Source organism: Galeopterus variegatus, unplaced genomic scaffold, assembly GCF_000696425.1.
Source record: "Galeopterus variegatus unplaced genomic scaffold, G_variegatus-3.0.2 Scaffold4519, whole genome shotgun sequence".
Taxonomy (NCBI): domain Eukaryota; kingdom Metazoa; phylum Chordata; class Mammalia; order Dermoptera; family Cynocephalidae; genus Galeopterus; species Galeopterus variegatus.
This window is the reverse complement of record NW_007730630.1, coordinates 28,829-47,684: the sequence shown is the minus strand read 5'-3', so window position 1 is coordinate 47,684 and position 18,856 is coordinate 28,829. Positions and strand designations below refer to the sequence as shown.

Genomic DNA, 18,856 nt, shown 5'->3' with positions numbered 1-18,856 from the left:
GGAGCAGGGGCAGAAGTGGGAGCGGGAGCAGGCGCGGTGGCGAGCGCGGCGCAGCGGCAGGACGGTCCCCGCTGCGGTCGGAGAAGCCGGGTTCTGACCTCCGGTCTGCGGGCGGCCACCGCGGGCCACGCTGCAGCTGCCCGCGCGCCGCACCTCGTTGCGTCCGGGTCTCCTCGCCAGGGCAGGGCGGAGCCAGGCTGAGCAGAGCCCGGGCGGCCAGCCCTGCACGTCCTGGAGCCGAGCGGCGGCCGCGGCCTCCAGCCTTCTCAGAGCATCAGCAACCAGGATACCAGAGCCGGGGTGGGGGTGGGTTCCGCTCTCCCACGTCGTCCCCTTCTGTAGGAACCGTCCCCGGGGCCGCAGCGGCAGAGATGTGCGGTGTCACATCACCATCTAGTGCCACAAACCGACAGCGCAGCCGTGCTGTCCCGCCGCCCCAGTCACAGCTACGAGGTGCTCTAAGCGACACAGAGCGGAGACTGGGAACTTGCAGAAGCAACAAGCCAAGAGGTCATCAGTTTGCTCCGATTTCATGGTGCGACAAGCCAGTGTGGTTTGTTGGAAAGAGGCATGGAGGCGCGCATCCCTGCTGTGCTCTTGGCGGCCTCCTTCGGTCTCTGACCACCCCCGAAACTTCCTTCCTTATATATGGAATACTTTTATTTAAGGCTGTTGTAATGAGTAGTGGGTTCATAGGAGGCCCCAATAAACATGTATTCTTTCACATCCTCCTCTCTACCCTTTTATATACAGAGAATTTTTATGACAAGCTGGAAACATCAAAATTGAAGGGACAATTCAAGAGGTATCATAATATTTAACCACGGAGTTGGACAAACTCAAATCTGGAGGCCGTTGGTGGTTAGGAGCAGGAACTCGGCTCCAGATGGCCTTATTTTGAATACCAGCTCTGACAGTGGCTGGTTTTTCCATCTGTAAAATAGAAATGGTAATACTGATATCTACCTCCTAGGGTTATTGTGAGAATTAAATAAATCAATACCTGCAAAGCAGTTAGGACAGTAAGCATTTGGTAAATGTGAGCTATGGTTAACAGTTCTCAGTGATTCCACCCCAAAAAAGCAGGGAAGGCGGAAGAAGGGGCTCAGAGCCAGCATTTTTTTTTTTTATTTATAAAAGAAAATGTTAGATTTCTTATCCTTTCAAATAGTACACTCCACTCTCATGTTTTGCCCTAAACACACACACACACACACACACACACACACACTCACGCAATCTTCAAATACTTTGAGTCTGGCTCCTCTAAGACCAGAGAAAGGTCTTAGCTTCCTGCACCGTCAATATGGGGAGGCAGGGCCAGGGACAGCCTAGCTGAGCTTCATAAACAGCTCACATACCTCAGCAAGCTGCATACTCCTGGTAAGGTGAACCTTTTATCATTATGAAGTATCCCTCTTATTCTAGTAATGCTTTTTACCTAAAAGTCTACTTCGTATTCTAAATACGCCAGCTTCCTTTTGGTTAATACTTGCTTGACGGGTCTTTTTCCATTCTTTTACTTTTATCCTTTCTGTACCCTTATATTTAAGGTGCAGTGTTGTTAAGTCTCAAAGAATTGGGCTTTGTTCTTCATCCAAGCTGACACTATTGTCTTTAGATTGGAATATTTAGTCCATGTAAGCTTGATGTAGATATTGATGCATTTGGGTTTAAATTTACTTTTTTTTCCCTAATAAGATCATGTTTTAATTGGCTTTGACATAGATACATCATATAGTGGCTCAAAATTAGTAGTCTGGCAGAGATTAAAGAAAAACAACTGAAAATAAGTTTGTGAATCCTTAATTTTAAGTAAGTTTCCAGCAAAAAAAAGGGGGGGGAATAGAACCATCTCAAAATTGTGTCCAAAAATAGCACCTTTCACCATATGTCTTTTATTTATTTTGCTATGCTACAACTAGAAAGGCTGGTAAATACTCCCCTGCGTCTCAAGTAACATTTTTCCAAAAGCAAAATGTCCCTTTGTCTGCACAGTGGCGAGAGCCACTGGATGGGCTGGATTGGATGGACAGGCTGAAACGCTGGCTTCTTTCTCATTTCAGAGACGTTTCCACTGCAGGGAGCAGCTGATTCCTTTTGCTGATCTGTAAGGCCAGCTGGGTATTACCCTTCTACAGTTCACAGTAGGAACTAGCGAGATGGCCTGGGGGCACTTCTTTAGGATGGATCATGGAAGCCTCCTGGTCCTGGCAGAGCTGACAGAATGGGGGTAGCACTGAGAGGCCCACTTCCCAGAGGACTCCTCTGCTTCCTTGTCCCCTTTTTCTGATCCTTAGTCTTGCTCATTTGAAGAGACCCTAAAGAGTCTTCAGTGACTTTCTCTGGTTTCAAGTGAGTAATGGCTTCAGATTTTCTGTTGAGATGAAGGCTTATGCAGCATATAAATGATCCCCAAAATTAAGAGATCCTGACAGCTTGGGCTGCTGAAGAAGTTCATCTGCATGATTCAAAGCCACGAGGTTATCACCCAAAGCCAGAGTGGCGTAAGCACTGCAGGAAGCACAGAGCCCTTACTTTTTCTAATGCCCATTTTCTCAATGGAGAGGAAGGTGGAGCTGGGATAAATTTGCCTCCACTGCAGCTTTCGCTGCTGCAAGCTTCATTGATTTCACTGCTTTCCGTGTTCCCACATAATTCATTACTATTTTTATACCCATTTTCCTGCTTTGGATCTTGCTGTTTTCAGGTAACAGCAACAAGGCATCTCTAAGACAAATGGCTGCAAACACCACACTGGCAACAGGAAAGGCCGAAGGCTGCCCGTCATTACAAACAGTATCCTGTATAGATTGTGATGCCAGGACCATTCTACCATGCTAGCATTGCCCAGCAATAGACCGTACCCTTCCTTTTTTGCTTGGAAGACCTTTAATTTCTTGTTCAGAAGTGCCCGTATTGGCAGCAATGCAGCATTCAGGCCACTGTAGCCAGAGGCAGGGGTTCACATGATAAACCTGAACAGCTTCTATCAGACACTCAAGGCAGCAAGAGGCCTTCCAATATGAAGAAGCCGAATTCGACAGTTACACAGCAACTAATACCTCTTGCTGGTTAGTAATGTACACGAGTCTTCCTGAAAATTTTGTGCCTAGATCAGTGCTACCTGCATTGAGCTGTGCACAGACTTTGTCGTTCATCTTCAGAGACTTTTTAAAGTAGAAAATTTCCAAATTGTGTCTGCTCATGGCAAAATGAATACAACTAAGATTATTCCAGAACACACATGTCAAACATTCACCTGTTTTCATGAATCTTCGATGCTCAGCAATGTTTGAACTATTTAATGTCTTCACAGCTTTTCAATAATTGCCCCTTACATATTCAGAGTTGCTTTTAAGAAAAAGAGAGGGTACAGAATTTCCAGCTGTGTTCATGACTGACTTGATTTCCCCTTTTTGAGTGCTTTCAGGGACTTCATTTGGATATAAGCTCTTACTTTGTACTGATGTACCTTTGATTTTGCAGCTTCTATTAGAGTTCTACTTTCTTGATTAGATCCGCCTTTGTTGGTGACATTGCCAGTCTCACTCTTTCTGTTTTTGTTATTGTTATCCAGTGAAATAATTTTTTCTGGGACAGCAAGAAGATGCAAAGTTTCTCGTCTTGGCAGGTTAATATGTACAGGTCTACAAGCAAAAAGCACACTGCCTGGGCAAATCCTTTTTCAAAAGGTTCTGTGAACTGATAAAGTTTTTCACCAACAGATATCACTTCTGTTTACTGCCCCAGATGATGAAGAATGTCTGCTTGATCGTAACACAACACACTGTCTTCAGCGTCTCTAATCCATCCATTTCCTCAACAGCTGAGTGGACCTGATTCTTCAGTGGGTTAAGTGTTCGTTTCAAATCGTTATTGCCTGGTTACTGTTTAAAAGTCAGCTACTGCTGTATTCAAGATTATTTTATAACCATCTTTATGTCTTGTAGACAGGCAAGGCGTTGAAGGCTGGCATCACTATTTCCAGATGTGAAAGCTTGGAAGCACTGGTAGGTAAGTCCTTCTCTTGATCACTGATCCCAGAGGACTGACCTGAACCTTCACATGTCTCTGCTCCCTGATTCGCAGGCTTGTCTGCAGCATCTTCCTGCTGTGGCTCAAGCTGGGCCAGCAGCTATTCTAGACCTCAGAGGACAACTCTGTGCCAACCCCTGGTTCTGGCCCGGGCAGTGGGCAGATGTCAGGCTGGGGAAGTGACGAGGGGCTAGTTCACTAAATCGACTTCTTCAGGTTGGCCTTGATTGTTCTCATCTGTTCTATGCCCCTTTTCTCCTTTCTTACCTTCTTTTGGATTATTTTATTTTTTATTTTTTCCTTTTTTTTTGTCTTTTTCCGTGACCGGTAACGGGATCGCAACCCTCGGTGTTGCGCCCATACCGCAACCAGCAACGGGATCGCAACCCTCCAGTGTCGCGCCCACACCGCGCTCAACCAGTGAGCGGACCAGTCTCTATATGGGATCCGAACCCTTGGCAGGAGCGCCGCCATGCTCCCAAGTGCTGCACTCAACTGAGTGCGCCACCAGGCCAGTCCCTATTTTATTATTTTTATATTATTAGTTTTATATTCTTTTATTCTTTTAGAAAATACCATAGAAATTGAAACATGTACCCCTGCTTTACTTTCCAATGACCTCAAAACACTTTAATTCCATTTACCTCCCTCCAGACTTATGTGCTTTTTTTGTTATGTATTTTAGTTCTTTGTGTATTTAAGACCTCATAAAGCATAGGATTGTTTTATACAGTCAATATTCATTTAGGTTTATACACATTTATCCTTTTCATTGCTTTTCAATTCCTTTCTGCACCTTCAAATTTCGATCCGTGATAATTTTCTCTTTGCTCAAAAAACACCCTTTCGTACTTTCCTTTGGTACTTTCTAGTGGTGGTAAACTCTGTTTTCAACTGTCTGAAAGTGTCTTTTGGCTCTGAAAACATCATTTTGTTGTCTTCTGACATTACTTTTGCTGAGAAATCCCTTATCAGGCTTATTGTTGCTCCTTTGAAAGTAATCTATATTTTCCTCTGGCTACCTTTAAAATTGGTCTTTGTTTTTCAGCACTTTCACCATGAAGTAACTAAGTACGTATGATTTTTTTTTTTTGTAATTTATGCTGCTTGGAAGTCAGTAGCATTCCTTACATCTGGGGCTTCATGTCTTTCATCAATTTTGGAAAATCCCTAGCCATTAACTTTTCAGATATTGTGTCTGCCCTATTATCCCCCAGCACAAGTCTAGATATCTTCCAACCTTTCAGTTTACCAGCTTTCTCTTAAGCTTTGTCTATCAAAGCCATCTAGTAATTTCCTAATTTCAGTTATATTGTTTTTCAATTCCAGAATATCCTTTTTTATATAGTTTCCAGTTCTGTAATGAAATTTCTCCATCTTATCATTTAATCCATGAACATTTTAATCATATTGTTATATTGTCCCTGTCAGATAATACTAAATATCTGAATTTCCTGGGGGATCTGTTTCTGTTGTTTGCTGTCTCATTTTTAGTCAAATGTTCTTTTTTTTTTTTTCCTTTTTGTCTTTTTTACTGAACGGTAACGGGATCACAACCCTCGGTGTCGCACCCACACCGCGCTCAGCCAGTGAGCGGGAACCGGTCTCCACATGGGATCCGAACCCTCGGCGGGAGCACCTCCGCACTCCCAAGCAGCGCACTCTCCAGTGTGCCACCGGGCCGGCCCAAATGTTCTGCTTTTGCACTCATATTTTAACAGATTTGAAAATAAATTGTAGATAAAATTTGAGAAATTGGAAGATGTTCTCCTTCCTTCAAAGAGGATTTATTTTTGCTTCTGGCTGTCCACTAGATTTGAGGCTAGGCTTCAGTCCTCTTGAGGACAGGCCCATATCCAGTCCATCTTTATTCAAGTAACAATTCTTTTGGGTCCCAATAGAAAGCCTGAGGTGTTTTCCAGGCCCACTTTTACTTTTATCCTTAACTAAAGTTTTTGTTCCCAATGAATCTTCCAAAAATTCTGCTCAGCTTCTCAGCCATTGCCCTTGAATTAGCAAGGGCCTTGGTGCAGGGGGGGAGGGGTTCCAAATGCAGGTCTCACCTCTCTGGAATATTGGTCCTTGCTTTCTTGATAGCTCTCTGATGCCTTAATACATATATGTATATTCTGGCTTTTCTAGTTTTCTCAGCAGAAAGTTTGGTGCAAAACAAGCTAATCATCCTTTGCTCAATGCTGAATCTTTGCATGTCTTATTTGTATAATTCATTTTAAACAGTTCAAAGTCTGGAGTAGAATAGACTTGGGTTCAAATCTCTGTTCTGTTACTTACCAGCTGTGTGACTCCAGTCTAGTTATTTGACCTTTAAGTCTTAGTATTTTCATCTGGAAAATGGAAGTGATGGTGGTACCTACCTTGAATTGTTTTAAGAAGTTTTTCAAATGCAAGTATAGCATTTAGCACACAGCCAGGAATATAGCAAATGATCAAACGTTAGTAATAATTTTTAATGCATTCTAATTAATAAGTATTATCATTATGTCATTAGAAGGGATGGCATGACAGCAGCCTCTCTCCTCTGCACCCTCTGTGAGGGGCAGTTACTGGTAAAGACCCTACACAGGTCTTAATTTTTCCCACTTGCTTATACTATGGCATTGGAACACTTGGGTGGAATGGCTTACTGCACCATATGAAAAGAGTCAGAATTTAGCAGTAGAATCAAAGAATTAAGCTTCCTGAGCAAACCCCAGACTCATGAAACTGGTCCCCTCACCTAGAGTGAGGTTTATCCCCAGGTGTAGTAGAAGGACGGTTGCAACCACCAGGGTTTGCTCTGAAAGAGGGGAGAGATCTTTTGTTCTCCCACCCATCTCAGGGCTGAGACCTCACTGTGCTTAGGAAAAGCTTTCCACTCACTAAGAGTCCTGAACAGTAAAGAAGTCCCAGGAGCTTTGAAATAGGAACACTGAGTAATTATTCTGTCCTCTCTTTGTTAAAAAAAAAAAAAAAAAAAAAAAAAAACTTTATTTCAAAAATTCCATAGTATTTTTTAATAAAAGGCTTGTTGCTTTACTCCACAGTACTTACATTCCAGAAGCATTATCATTGATTTGTTTTTAAATGTTTTGTTTAAATATTGAAACATCCAAAATATTACTAATGTGTAAAATATAAAACACAACAAACCTGCTTTGTACCCACCATGCAGCAGGCTTCTGTCTCCTTCCCAGGTTGCAGTTCCAGTGTGTGATGCTGGCAATGCCACCTGTGGGAGTGAGCCAGCTGGCCAAATTGGGCATCCTGGGAACGACTCTGCAGTTGAGAACACAACATGCCAGAGCCTGGCACAGTTCTGCAGATGCTGCAACACCATTCCAGATACAACAGGCCCTATGGTCTGACTTACACCAGACTTACAAAAAGATGACATATAAATCAGCACACCGCAGTCTTTTAACAGTGAGGCAAAAACTGCCACTGGCACTGTACAACAGAGGCTCCAAACATGGCCTTTTCTCCCATTAATTTGAAAAGACTAAGTCCTTTCAATAATGATGGTACAAACAGCCAGAGGAACAATTAGAATACTGATGGGATGTGGCATTAAACCATGCCACCAAACTATGGTGCAAATGTCTCCAATTCTCCAGCCCTCAGGATCACCTTTTCCTTTTACCCACCCAACGTAATGACTCTCTCAAAAGTCTAGTCTTTATTGTGATGTGTAAGTAATGCGAGAAGTCCTAAGAAGAGTTTATATTCCAGAAACACATATTCTGGTTATTACCAGTCACCATTTGGCCTTGAGGCTGGAGTCTGGGCTTCTGTGCTGCTCTCTTTTGCCATCTGGAAGCCATCTCTAAGTTACCACTGCCATCTTGGCACTGTCTGGCCTCAGCATGGACACAACCCCTCCCTGAATCACCTAAAACACAGCTGACACTTGGCTGTAATTTTTGACAAAGGCTTACTGAAAGTGAGCCTAACATGAGGGAATTAACAATGTAGGGGTAATAATTAAAAGTGAGTAACACATTCCAGTGTTCTTAAAACCCGAAGCCCCACCACTTCCCAGAGGAATCTATGACTAGCATCCTTCTCCCTAGGCCCCAGCCTTCAGCTAGGATGCAGGGACCTGCTCGTCTCCTCCAGAGAGGTGTCCTCAATGCTGCCCCCCTATATGAATTCTACAGCTCCAATTCTCTTCTCTCCAGCTCCCAACAGAAGAAAAGATCAATCCCATAATTATCTCTGCATTCTTCTCTCCCCACCCTAACCCTGCTTTAGAATCTGACCCATGGAGCATTACTGCCAGCTTTGAGTTTATTTATTTAGCTCCGAAGTTAAAGTCCAGACCTTCCCTCTGGATGAAATGATTGCATCAGCCCTGAAACAAACCATCCCTAATCACGACCCAAACAGTGTTGAAATGTACCATAGCTCACTCTATTGAACATCTGCCAGTTCTAAATTTTCCTGTTACAAACAATCCAATGAACATCTTGAAAGATAAATTTCACACATGCATGATATCCTTTCAAACCTTTGCTGGTTGAAAGGGTATGCAGTCATTTAGCACTGAATTAATACCACGCACTCTTTAGATTAGGGATATAATAACGAGCATAAATATACTCTCCAACCTCATAGCCCTTATATATTATGGGAGAGACAAATAAGGAAATAAAGATAAACTGCAATGGTGTTAAATCCAAAGAAGTGAATTGTGCTTCCAGGGAAAAACTTCCCTAAGGAACTGGCAATTATGCTGAGATCTGATGAAAGATTAATTAGGCAAAGAAGGAAGGGACTGTGTGTGTTCCTAATAAAAAGAACAGCAATTTTGGAAGTCCTGGGGCTGGAAGCAGAGAGTGCTGGAATTGGAAGACAAGCCTAGCTAAAACAGAGGTATGAAGGGGAAGCTCAGATCAACAGGAGGCAAGGGCCCAACCTCTCAGGACTTTGTAAGCCATGTTAGTTAAACTGATCTTTATTCTAGGAATAGGATGACATTGAATGATTCTGTGCACATTTTTAACTCGATACTTGAAGGAGAGACTATATGGATGTAGGATGTATATTTTACATCCCCTATAGCTTCTTCAACACTGAGTGGCATCTCACCAATTTGACAGTTTTAACTACTACATGCTACATTTTTTTCATGTTTATTGCCCATTTCCTATTAACGGCAATCTTTTTTTAATTTTTATTTTTTTTACTAGACTGAATTTAAGACTTATTACCTTTTCTATCTTTCTTCCCTAATTGTTTGCCTTTACATTACATATGTCAAAACATTATATACACAGCAATCTTTTCTTTAGGAATTTTGCCACAAAGGTATTTTATCACCCCAATATTATGTAAGTATTCACCTATATTTTCTATTAGTATTTGCATGGTTTGATTTCTCATATTCAATCATGTGTCCTAACTGACATCTATAAATAGAAACCTAATTTTCTTTTCAAAGGATTAACCAGTTATCCCTTGAAATGTCTTCTACTCTGTTCTGTTATCTAATCATATATTCTTGTGCCAGTACCACATCATAATTTTATAATACATTTCATATGAGATAAAGCGCTCCCATCAACATTTGTTTCATTTTAGTTAGCTACCCTATATAAGAACCTTAGTCCTTTTTCTTATGAAATGTTAAATTAGCTTTCATGGGGATTTTTAAATAAACTACCAAGGTTTCAGACTACCTAAGAGATTTTGGAATGGAAAGAGATGAAAATGACCTTGAAGACTAGCAAACCTCCCAAACAACTACTGAGATTTACATAAATTTCTCCATGTAATGAGTACATTACTGAAGAGTCTGAACAAATATTCCATAAGACTGTTTATCATAATTGGCTCTTTATTTAAAAAATTACAGGGAGCAATTTCCAGCATATCTCATTTTATAAAAGTACTGCCTGTATCAAACGTTTTATATCACTGTTAATTCCATTGAAGAGCTGCCTTTTTTTTTTAAGGTACTAATTCCAATCAATGGGATACATGCCCTTAAAATAGAAAGTTTCTATTATTTATTCAAATGTCAAAATTAAGATTATTGAGAAGTTTATTGCTTCATGGCTGGGCAAGATGCTACTAGCACATTTCAGGTAAATAATATTCTTTATTAAAAACTATGAGGTCATTCTGTTTAAAACTTTCAGGGTAATTCACAGAAAATAGATATATTTATTAAAATTACACATTGAAGTGCTGGGCTACTAGCTATTGCCATTTATAAGTGAAGCAGCTCTTTAAAGAAGTAAGATGCACAAATAGGTCTGTTTTTGTATAGTACATATAACTGAAATGAATAAAACCTGGAAGACCAATATTGTTATACCATGTTGTTAGGACCTTAAAAAAAAATCACACATTTAGTAGTCCATTTGTGCTTAAAATATTCATATGCATGAGAAGCTTAAAGAAAAAAACACCTCTGTACATGATGATCAAAAGAAAGTTATAAATTTTTTTGAAATTGCACTGTTATTTAGCCACCTTCCTAAAGTCAGACCCTCCTTGGAAGGCAGAGTTTTTCAGGTCTAATTGGCAACCTGGGGAGGCCCCTCTGGTATCAGTGAAGTAAAGAAGGTGGTGATAAAAGACCACGCTGAAGCCACTAGTCCCGGCCTCTGCACCACACTGGCGTCTTCAGCAGCATCTTCTCCACTCTCATCTTCAAGCCCATCATCCATAAGACGCTCCTTTCAAAGGAAACAAGAAACATACTCCTGGGTGATTTGAAGAGCTAGCGTTAACTCAGAATAGAAAAGAAGAAAATTAAGTTCTTCTTTGTAGAAAGAAGGAATATGAGCATGTAATAAGGAAATGGTACATAGGACTCTTAAGTCAAAAATTGGTAAATTCCTTGGTATTCTAGTTTAAAGAAGACAACTGCCAATGTAATACAATAAATTTTGACTGTGCATAATTTTCTTTGTAGCCTATTTGCAGAAAGAATTCTTTAATTCTTTAATTTTAATTCTTCTTTTAAATTCTTTAATTCTTCTCACTCACTTCAAATAGACTAGGTATCATATTCTAACTTCTCCGAGATGAAACCACTACAATTTATACATTAGCTTTTTTCTTCATGAGCTGTTCCACAAGTACTTATGAAACATCCAAGATATTTTTTATCATATTGATCCCATACAGTGCTGAGGAAATATTTACATTTAACGTATACAAAAACCTCAATGACATACCATTTCTTCCAGCTCTAGATTGTTTGCATTTTGCCCATCATTGTTAACTTCAGCATTATTGTTGGGAGCCTGGTGCAGACCTCCTTCTTGCCTAAAAGGAAACCATCCAGCTTGGTGTCTGTTCAGTAAATCAAAGAGAAAAGGAAATAAGTCACAATTGTTTTTATTTGTAACACTATAAAACATTAGTGTCCTATAAGAGAAAAATGATTACAACTATAATAAATGAAAAGGCCAAATCTCCCACTTCGGGCCAGAGAACTACCCATTTCAAAGCAACGACAACAAAATAAGAACCAATGCAAATGTGAAAGTCCATCATGGGCTTAACTGGCTCTACATTAGATAATAAGACATATCAGGAGTCATAAAATCTTTTTTGGTGTTTTTCAAAATGAAATACAACTAGATATTTGTTTGCCCCTTGGGAAGAAGGGGATGCGGGGGAAAATTAGTCTACTTACAAATAAATCTGACCTATACCTATAGGACTTCTTGGTAACTAACATTCAAAAGGACATTCTTAGACAGGAGTGCATCATATACTTCTTCAAGTTGTAAATAATCAACATGAGCATGTCTCACTGAATTAACAACTTTTGTAAAATACAGTAAACAAAAAATTTGCTTCTAAACAATTCCAATAAACATTCTTACTCAACATAACCTGCCCTTGCTTTTGGTATTAGAAACATGCCAGATATCTGAAGCCCAGCATTCATATTCCTTCACTCAACGTTCATGATAGACTACCCTATGCCGTGATCTGTGCTGAACAGTTTTACAAAGAAATTAAGAGAAACAACAAAAAGTTAATGAACATCACTCACAAATAAACCAGTAGCATGGCTCCCATTACCATGATAAACCGACTAAAAGAAGAATAGAAGTATACAATGCTAAGGAGAATTGCAGCTCGTGAGAACGTGTACATCCAGTCTAGCCAGTCCCGATTGAAGTCTTCTTCGTTTAGCACTGGACCTCCCTGTGCATTCATTTGAACATTCTCATTCATGGGTCGATTTTCTTGGGCCACTAGGTTTGGAGCTGGTGGGGGTTCTTCTCCAGGAACATGTGCCAAATTTAGAGGCTGTGAAGCGGTAGGCTGAGCTGAGCTGGCATTTGATGTGGCCTGAGCTGAAACTGCAGCTTGACTGAAATATTCACCAAAATAAATATTAAAAAGAAAAAAGCTTTACCATACTATATTATATGTTTTAAAATTTCCTGGGGAGTCTTATGTATTTTTCATAAACCTAATATGAAATCTCACAACTCCTGCACCATATTTCTTAGGTAAGCACAATTCCAGTGGAAAAGTGGAGCCAAGACTGATAGCAGGTGTAGCTCAGGAAAGGATGTTCTCTTAGCTGATGGTCTAACATGGCAGGGAGACGTGGAAGCAGTAAGTAATCACTCTTTTCTCTTTCCCTTAATTACCTCAGAATCGAATGAGAGTAGCTACAACCCTTTTCACTAACTGCCCCTTTTGTTATTCTACATGGGACGAATAACCCCAAGTCCACCGCCTCTCCCTTAGACCCATGTTTTGAAAGATTTGTCTAAAACTGTATATAATTATTGCCCTGCATGTCTATCATCAGTGAAGCATGATTTGTATTAGTATTTTAAAATATTAAATATAATCTCAGATAACAACCCCTCGACCCTAATCCCGATTTTTGGGAACCCCAACTGGTGACCACTGGTCTTCTCAACTTAGAAAGAGTTGTGTGTGGTTTTGAATTTTGCTTATAATTTGATTGCTTAAAAGTCAGAGCACATTTTCCTGTAAGAGGTTCCCAGTAAAATAATATATCTTAGATTTGCTTTAAATTATCCAGCAGAAGGGGGAAAGTTGCAGAATAAGATTGACATGAATTGATAAATGTTGAAGCTGGGTGATGGGTACACGGGGATTCATTTTATTATTCTCCCTACCTTGTTATATGTTTAAGTTTCTTTACAATAAAAAGTTAAACAATCAAAATAGCAAAAGAAAAAGAAGTGTTTCTCAGCTAAAAAACCCTATTTAAGCCAATATGCTAATATCTTTTATCTATACAGGGCTTTTTAGTTTCCAAAACACTTCTTACGTCACAGATATTCTGATACACAGGTGACTTATTTCACTTTAAAGGTGAGAACTTAGAGCTCAGAATTTAAGTGATATACATAAGATTATATGATTTAGTAGCAAGCTATGATAAGCCCCACTTATTTTACATGGTTCTCGTGAGGTTTACAAATAAGACAAGGGGTGCTTTAGCATCCAGCAGACTACTAAGCACAAGGCAGTCACTCAAATAAGAACCATTAGCATGGCAACATATAAGGTACAAATAAAAAGAAAAAACCTGCTTGGAGCCAAGGGGTTATAGAAGAGAACATTAGGATATGAGTTCATTATATCAACTCCCAAATTAACTTACTTAAGATAAAAAAGAAAAAGCAAAAAACACAGTCAGTATTTTTTAAAAATGAACTCAGATTAACTTACTATTGCATACAACAGGTTAGCTTTACGGGGGAAGGCCTGGAGAAAGGATAAGGATATAAACTTCACACTACAGGACTGACTCAAGTATGTGTTCAGAAAGTTAAACTGGCAGTAGCATTAGAAAATATAGTAAAGAGCTCAAAAGGAAAAAGAGCTATTAAGGTAAAGTGGTTTTAAAATAAGAAAAGATCTGGGCAAAATATTGGAAGTAGTATACAGGGGAAGGACGGAAAAGCTCTATTAACTCATCTTCACATGAGTTACTAGGTTTGGGGATAACAGAAGCCAGAATAAAAGCTGATTAATGTTAAGAGCTTAGATGATGATTAAAAAGAGAAATAATATCACAGACAAATAAGTTGGAAAGGAGAACACACTTAAGAGAATGGAGAAGTCAAATTTTAGACATACTGAATTTGGGGCAAAGGCTAATTTTCCATGGAAATCTTCCAACAATTAAGTATAGTTACACAATGAAGCATGTGAGATGAAGAACTGGGAGCCATCCACAGGGAGCTAACAACTAAGGCCATGGAGGAAAGAAACCCAAGAGGACTGCACAGGACTAAATTCTGTCTTCTCCACCAACTACGAGTGCCATGAGGCACATGGTAAGTACACAAATATCTCCTGAACTGAGCAAGGAATGTTACTATTTAGAAGAAGAAAAAAATGGACTATCAAAGGACACAAAAAGTGATCAGAAACAAAAACAGTGAGGAGGATAACAGAATCACAGGAACAAGGAGAGGACATTGAAGCTAGTCAGTGTCAAATGAAGGCACAGGAAATCCAGAAGAAACTGTCCTCAGTGCTAAGATGTTCCATGCTGTCCAGAATCAAGACTTATTAAAATACTGAGAGTCCAGTAAGCATATGAGCCACACCCAAGCCCTACCTAAGACAGGGCCTCCCTGTCATGATTTGTTCTATCCCCTTTCTCATTTGACTTGCTATCTCTTCATGAAGGTTTGATGTCTTCCACTGAAACTTTTCTAAGTTTTCTCCTCTTGAATTTATAAAATTTATATTAAAGAAAGCATCTGAATACCACTAGACATAATTAAGGGAGAAAGGGAGGAGCCAAGAGTAGGTTTAGTTGATATGAAGTGGAAGTGATCCCTTCTTCCTTTGGCCAAATCATTTAAAATAAAGTATCTGCTGAGATGTTTCTGAATTCCTTCTCATAATAATTTTAAATAACGAAAGACATCAGCAAATAAAATCCCAAATCAACTCACTTAGGACAAAAAAGAAAAAGCAAAAAACACAGTGAATATCAAAAAACGTGAGCTCAGATTAACTTACTATTGCATATAATACTGTTGAGCATACATCTGTTGCCACCACAGCATCTGCAGTGGGCTGAGAGCAGGATACACTGGGAGTCCAGGTGGAACGGCTTGCCCAGGAAACTGGTTATCTACATTTCTGCAATAAAGAAATAAAGAAATGAAGTCTTTTCATATTCTAAGTTAAAAGCATTTCTCTAAATTTTCATAGCTGAACTACAAGTCAACCGCTGACAAAATGAATTTAGATCTCACCTGAAAAGAAAAATACTTATTTTCAACATCCTTCAAATAATACAATATGTCTTATACAAGTTGATCCTGAACCCAATAACCATAAAATAACTAACATTTCAGCATGGCTTCAATGGGAAAACAAGCAAGTCATTCACAAAATGTGCAGCAAGACTGAACATTTGTTATCTTCTCATTTCAGCACATAAGGCCCAAAATACTTTCATTTAAGAACCAAAGCCCTAAAATAAACTTCAAGACAAAATATTTTGAGGAACTGGAGTACTAGCCAAATGATATTTACATTAGTAATGAAATATTATTAAAGATATGGCAACTATTAGCTGTAAAATTAAAAAACAAACATAAAAACCTGTAAAATATTCTTTACGGAGCCAAGATTAGTAAGTTAAAATTCTATTAATTCAGTAAAACTTATGGAAGGTCACATTTAACTTTTCTATGCCTCAGTTTCCTCATTTCTAAAATGGAGCTCATAATAGACTCTTCCTCATAGGATTGTTACTCTGTGTATTCAGTACATGTTAGCCAGTTTTATTTCTACTCTGAACAAGACTCCAAAGTGTGTAGTGCAAGATTTGGAGAAATTCACAAAAGTCAAGATAACTACAGGGATAAATATACAAGTAAATGCAGAATTCGTGAATTTGCTAACTCTCCTCTTCTTCATATTACATAAATTTTAATTTTAGTTGATATTAGTTTGGTCTATCCAGCATGAGACAAGAATAATTAACAAATTCATTAACTATAATTTTCTATTCTAATAGCTGTTTACACATACAATTAGTAATAATTGATTACAGAAACCTAACTTAGAAGAGCTCGGGGGCCAAGACTTGTCAACAGACTGTATGAGGAAACCTGACACTAGGGAAGATACCAACTCCCCTACACATTATCTGAACTTTCCTTATCCTTGGAGGAGTAACAGGAGCCATACAGTGGCTCCCCTTCTCAAAAGATCCTTCAACTGCTTGAATACAGCTCTCCCCCTTCCCAAGATTTGCCTCATACACAATTAAGAAGGAAAAGCAGAGAAGGCTTCATTCGAGCTCCTGCCAGCAATTTAAAGTCCTGTATGAAAAGGGAAAGAGAAACTTAACCCAGCTATACCTATAAAAAGATGTCAATTAGTGATCAAACCTGGAGAGAAATCCATATCACCTGGGCACAGAAGTGTTATAAAAGATTTGTATAAAGAACTCAGCATTTATAACAGAAAGCTGATGTATCCCTGTGTAAATCTGAAAACTACCTAAATCATGTATTACCAGCAATATGAGGCTTGCACCTAGGTGTATATTTTAAATTTTATTAGAATTCCCAATTAGGAAAAAACCCATCCTCCTAGAAAGTAGAGCTCCACCAATCCCTACCATTAATAAGAAATATAAAAAGAAGATAGATTTAGTCTGCTGTTTTAATAAAAACAAAACTTAAGGAAAAAAATAATAAGAAATATAATCAAACAAGGCTATTACTTCAACTGTAAAATGGGAAGGCTAGACTTTGTCATGGTTGAAAGGTCAAAGGGAGAAAAGGCCACTAATAATCACTTTTAAAAATTCTACAGCTTCCCACCTCGCCCTACTGCAGCCCAGAACATAAGGAGAACATAAAGTGATTACTAAAAACAGGTTGCCAAAATAAATAAAACACCCTCAATAATTCTGATATGCTTCCTCCATTTTTCTCCAATAAGTTAAAAACTAGTGGATTATATAACTGCTAAAGTACATTCTAGGCCCAAGATGACATACTATAATTTTAAATTGTCCTTATTACCCCTCAGACAAGATGGTACACATTTGGCACTCTCCAGAAAACAAGAAATAAAGGATTTATTTGATACTAAATTATACAGTTAAAATTAAAATATATAGGAATAATCAGTGAAACATATTACATAAGAATTTAGTATATTTTAGAGGATGCATCATTATGCAACTGGATAGAGAATTATCATTTGATGCTAGGAAAAGTGATTACCAAATTGGTGATACGGGGAAGGGGGTTTAAAAGCTTCACCTCATTCCATACATTCAAATAAGCTTCAAGTGGTCTGAAATAAAGTATTAAGAGTTAAACCACAGTTAATCTAGAAGAAACTAGAATTATTTAACAAACCTTTGGAGGGAGAAGGACTTTCCTAACTTATAAGCAATAGAAGAAAGCACACAGAGGAGTCAAGATGGCGACGGGTCAGGAGCAGGGGCGCCAGAAGACGGCGTGAGCCTGAGAGGTGTGCGCTGTGCTGCCAGAGTGCTACTTGCATTTACAAGAGCAACAAAAAATGAATAAGTCATTGATCAGCTAATCTACAACTATAAAAAAGCAACTACACACTCGAGGTTTAGGGCCGACATAAAAGAGGATTACTGGGAGTGCCTGAGACGCACTGCGGGACCGAGTGAGCAGCCCGAGGCAGCAGTGGCTGAGAACTGAGATGGCGACAATGCGGAAACGCAGAGGGAGCCACTCGGCAGGCTCAGCTCTGTGAGTGACCCCCAGCCCGGCCCTGCTTGCGGGGCAGACGCCCGTCTGGCTTCCGCCTACCCCACTGGGCCAGTCACTGGCCCGGGGCTGCCTCCATTTTCTCAGGTGGGGGCGGAGCAGGCCGGCTCGGCCAGGCCCACCCTCCTCACCCGGCTCAGCTCCTCATTGAGCCTTCCCACTTCCTTGCCCCAGTGCGGGGCCTCCCGGGGCCTGCGGGCCGGCCTCCCACCCCATAACCCCCGCAGTTCTCTGGCGGGGCTAGTGGCAGGGGGAGAACCGGCCAGCACCAGGAGGACAGGGAAGAGCGGCCGGGGCAGATTATCACTCGACTGCACCCTGGGCTCCGCCCACAGTAAACTTCCTGTTACAGGGAGGCAGATACCATTTCTGTGGCCATCAGTTCGGAAAAACGCCTAACCAATTTCTGATTAGGAAAAGTGTGATCGGAGTGCTCCCGAGCTCACTTGAACCTGCCGGTGAGCTGACTGTGGGCAGGCGCCGGAGTCAGTCCATGCCAGGGGGATTCAAAGAGGAACTGTATGCTGCGGGCTCCTCCCCCGAGGAGCTCATGCTCCAGTGTGGGAGATAAGACAAGCACACAGATAACTGCAATAACAGGAGGAAGGTGATTAGTCCCGAGAAAGCCCTATACAGTGCTGCAAAGCCACCCAGAGCGACCGGTCATCTACGACTAGCAGAAAACTGAAAGACCTCCTGGGCAGGACAGAGCCGAGCAGGGGCTTGAAGGCCCGGCTGATAGACGAGGATTGCAGAAGACACGCCCCAGCCTAGTCAAGAGCACACAGAGCAGGGAGGTGGCCGGTTAGGGAGGCGGAGACTCAGCAGAAAACACACACCCTGCGGGCCACCTCTGCGAGGTCCAACAACCCTGCCTAGTGCACACAGAGCGGGGAGATGTCCAGCTAGGGAGGCGGAGATTTGGCAGAAAACACACACGCTGTGGGGCCACCAGGGCATGATCCAGCAGCCAGGGCCAGAACACACGGAACAGGGAGAAACTCCCACACGGGAAGTGGAAGCTCAAAAGAGACCACACACCCTGTGGGGCCACCAGGGCATGATCC

The 18,856-nt window shown here is 40.5% G+C and overlaps 1 protein-coding gene and 1 pseudogene across 1 annotated transcript in view; both read right to left on the bottom strand.

Annotated features, from left to right (window-relative positions):
- Nucleotides 1-274: 274 nt before the first annotated feature.
- Nucleotides 275-7,879, bottom strand: LOC103603241 (annotated as a pseudogene).
- Nucleotides 7,880-9,856: 1,977 nt separating this feature from the next.
- The window catches only part of HERPUD2 (HERPUD family member 2), a 36,150-nt gene continuing 27,150 nt past the window's right edge, over nt 9,857-18,856 (bottom strand). Inside the window, exons 5-8 of the mRNA XM_008587733.1 lie at nt 15,034-15,156; nt 12,056-12,379; nt 11,226-11,343; nt 9,857-10,721 (exon numbers count right to left, since the gene is read on the bottom strand). Of these exons, the coding sequence (XP_008585955.1) occupies nt 10,560-10,721; nt 11,226-11,343; nt 12,056-12,379; nt 15,034-15,156 (727 nt within the window). The 3' untranslated portion in view covers nt 9,857-10,559. The remainder of the gene's footprint in view (nt 10,722-11,225; nt 11,344-12,055; nt 12,380-15,033; nt 15,157-18,856) is intronic.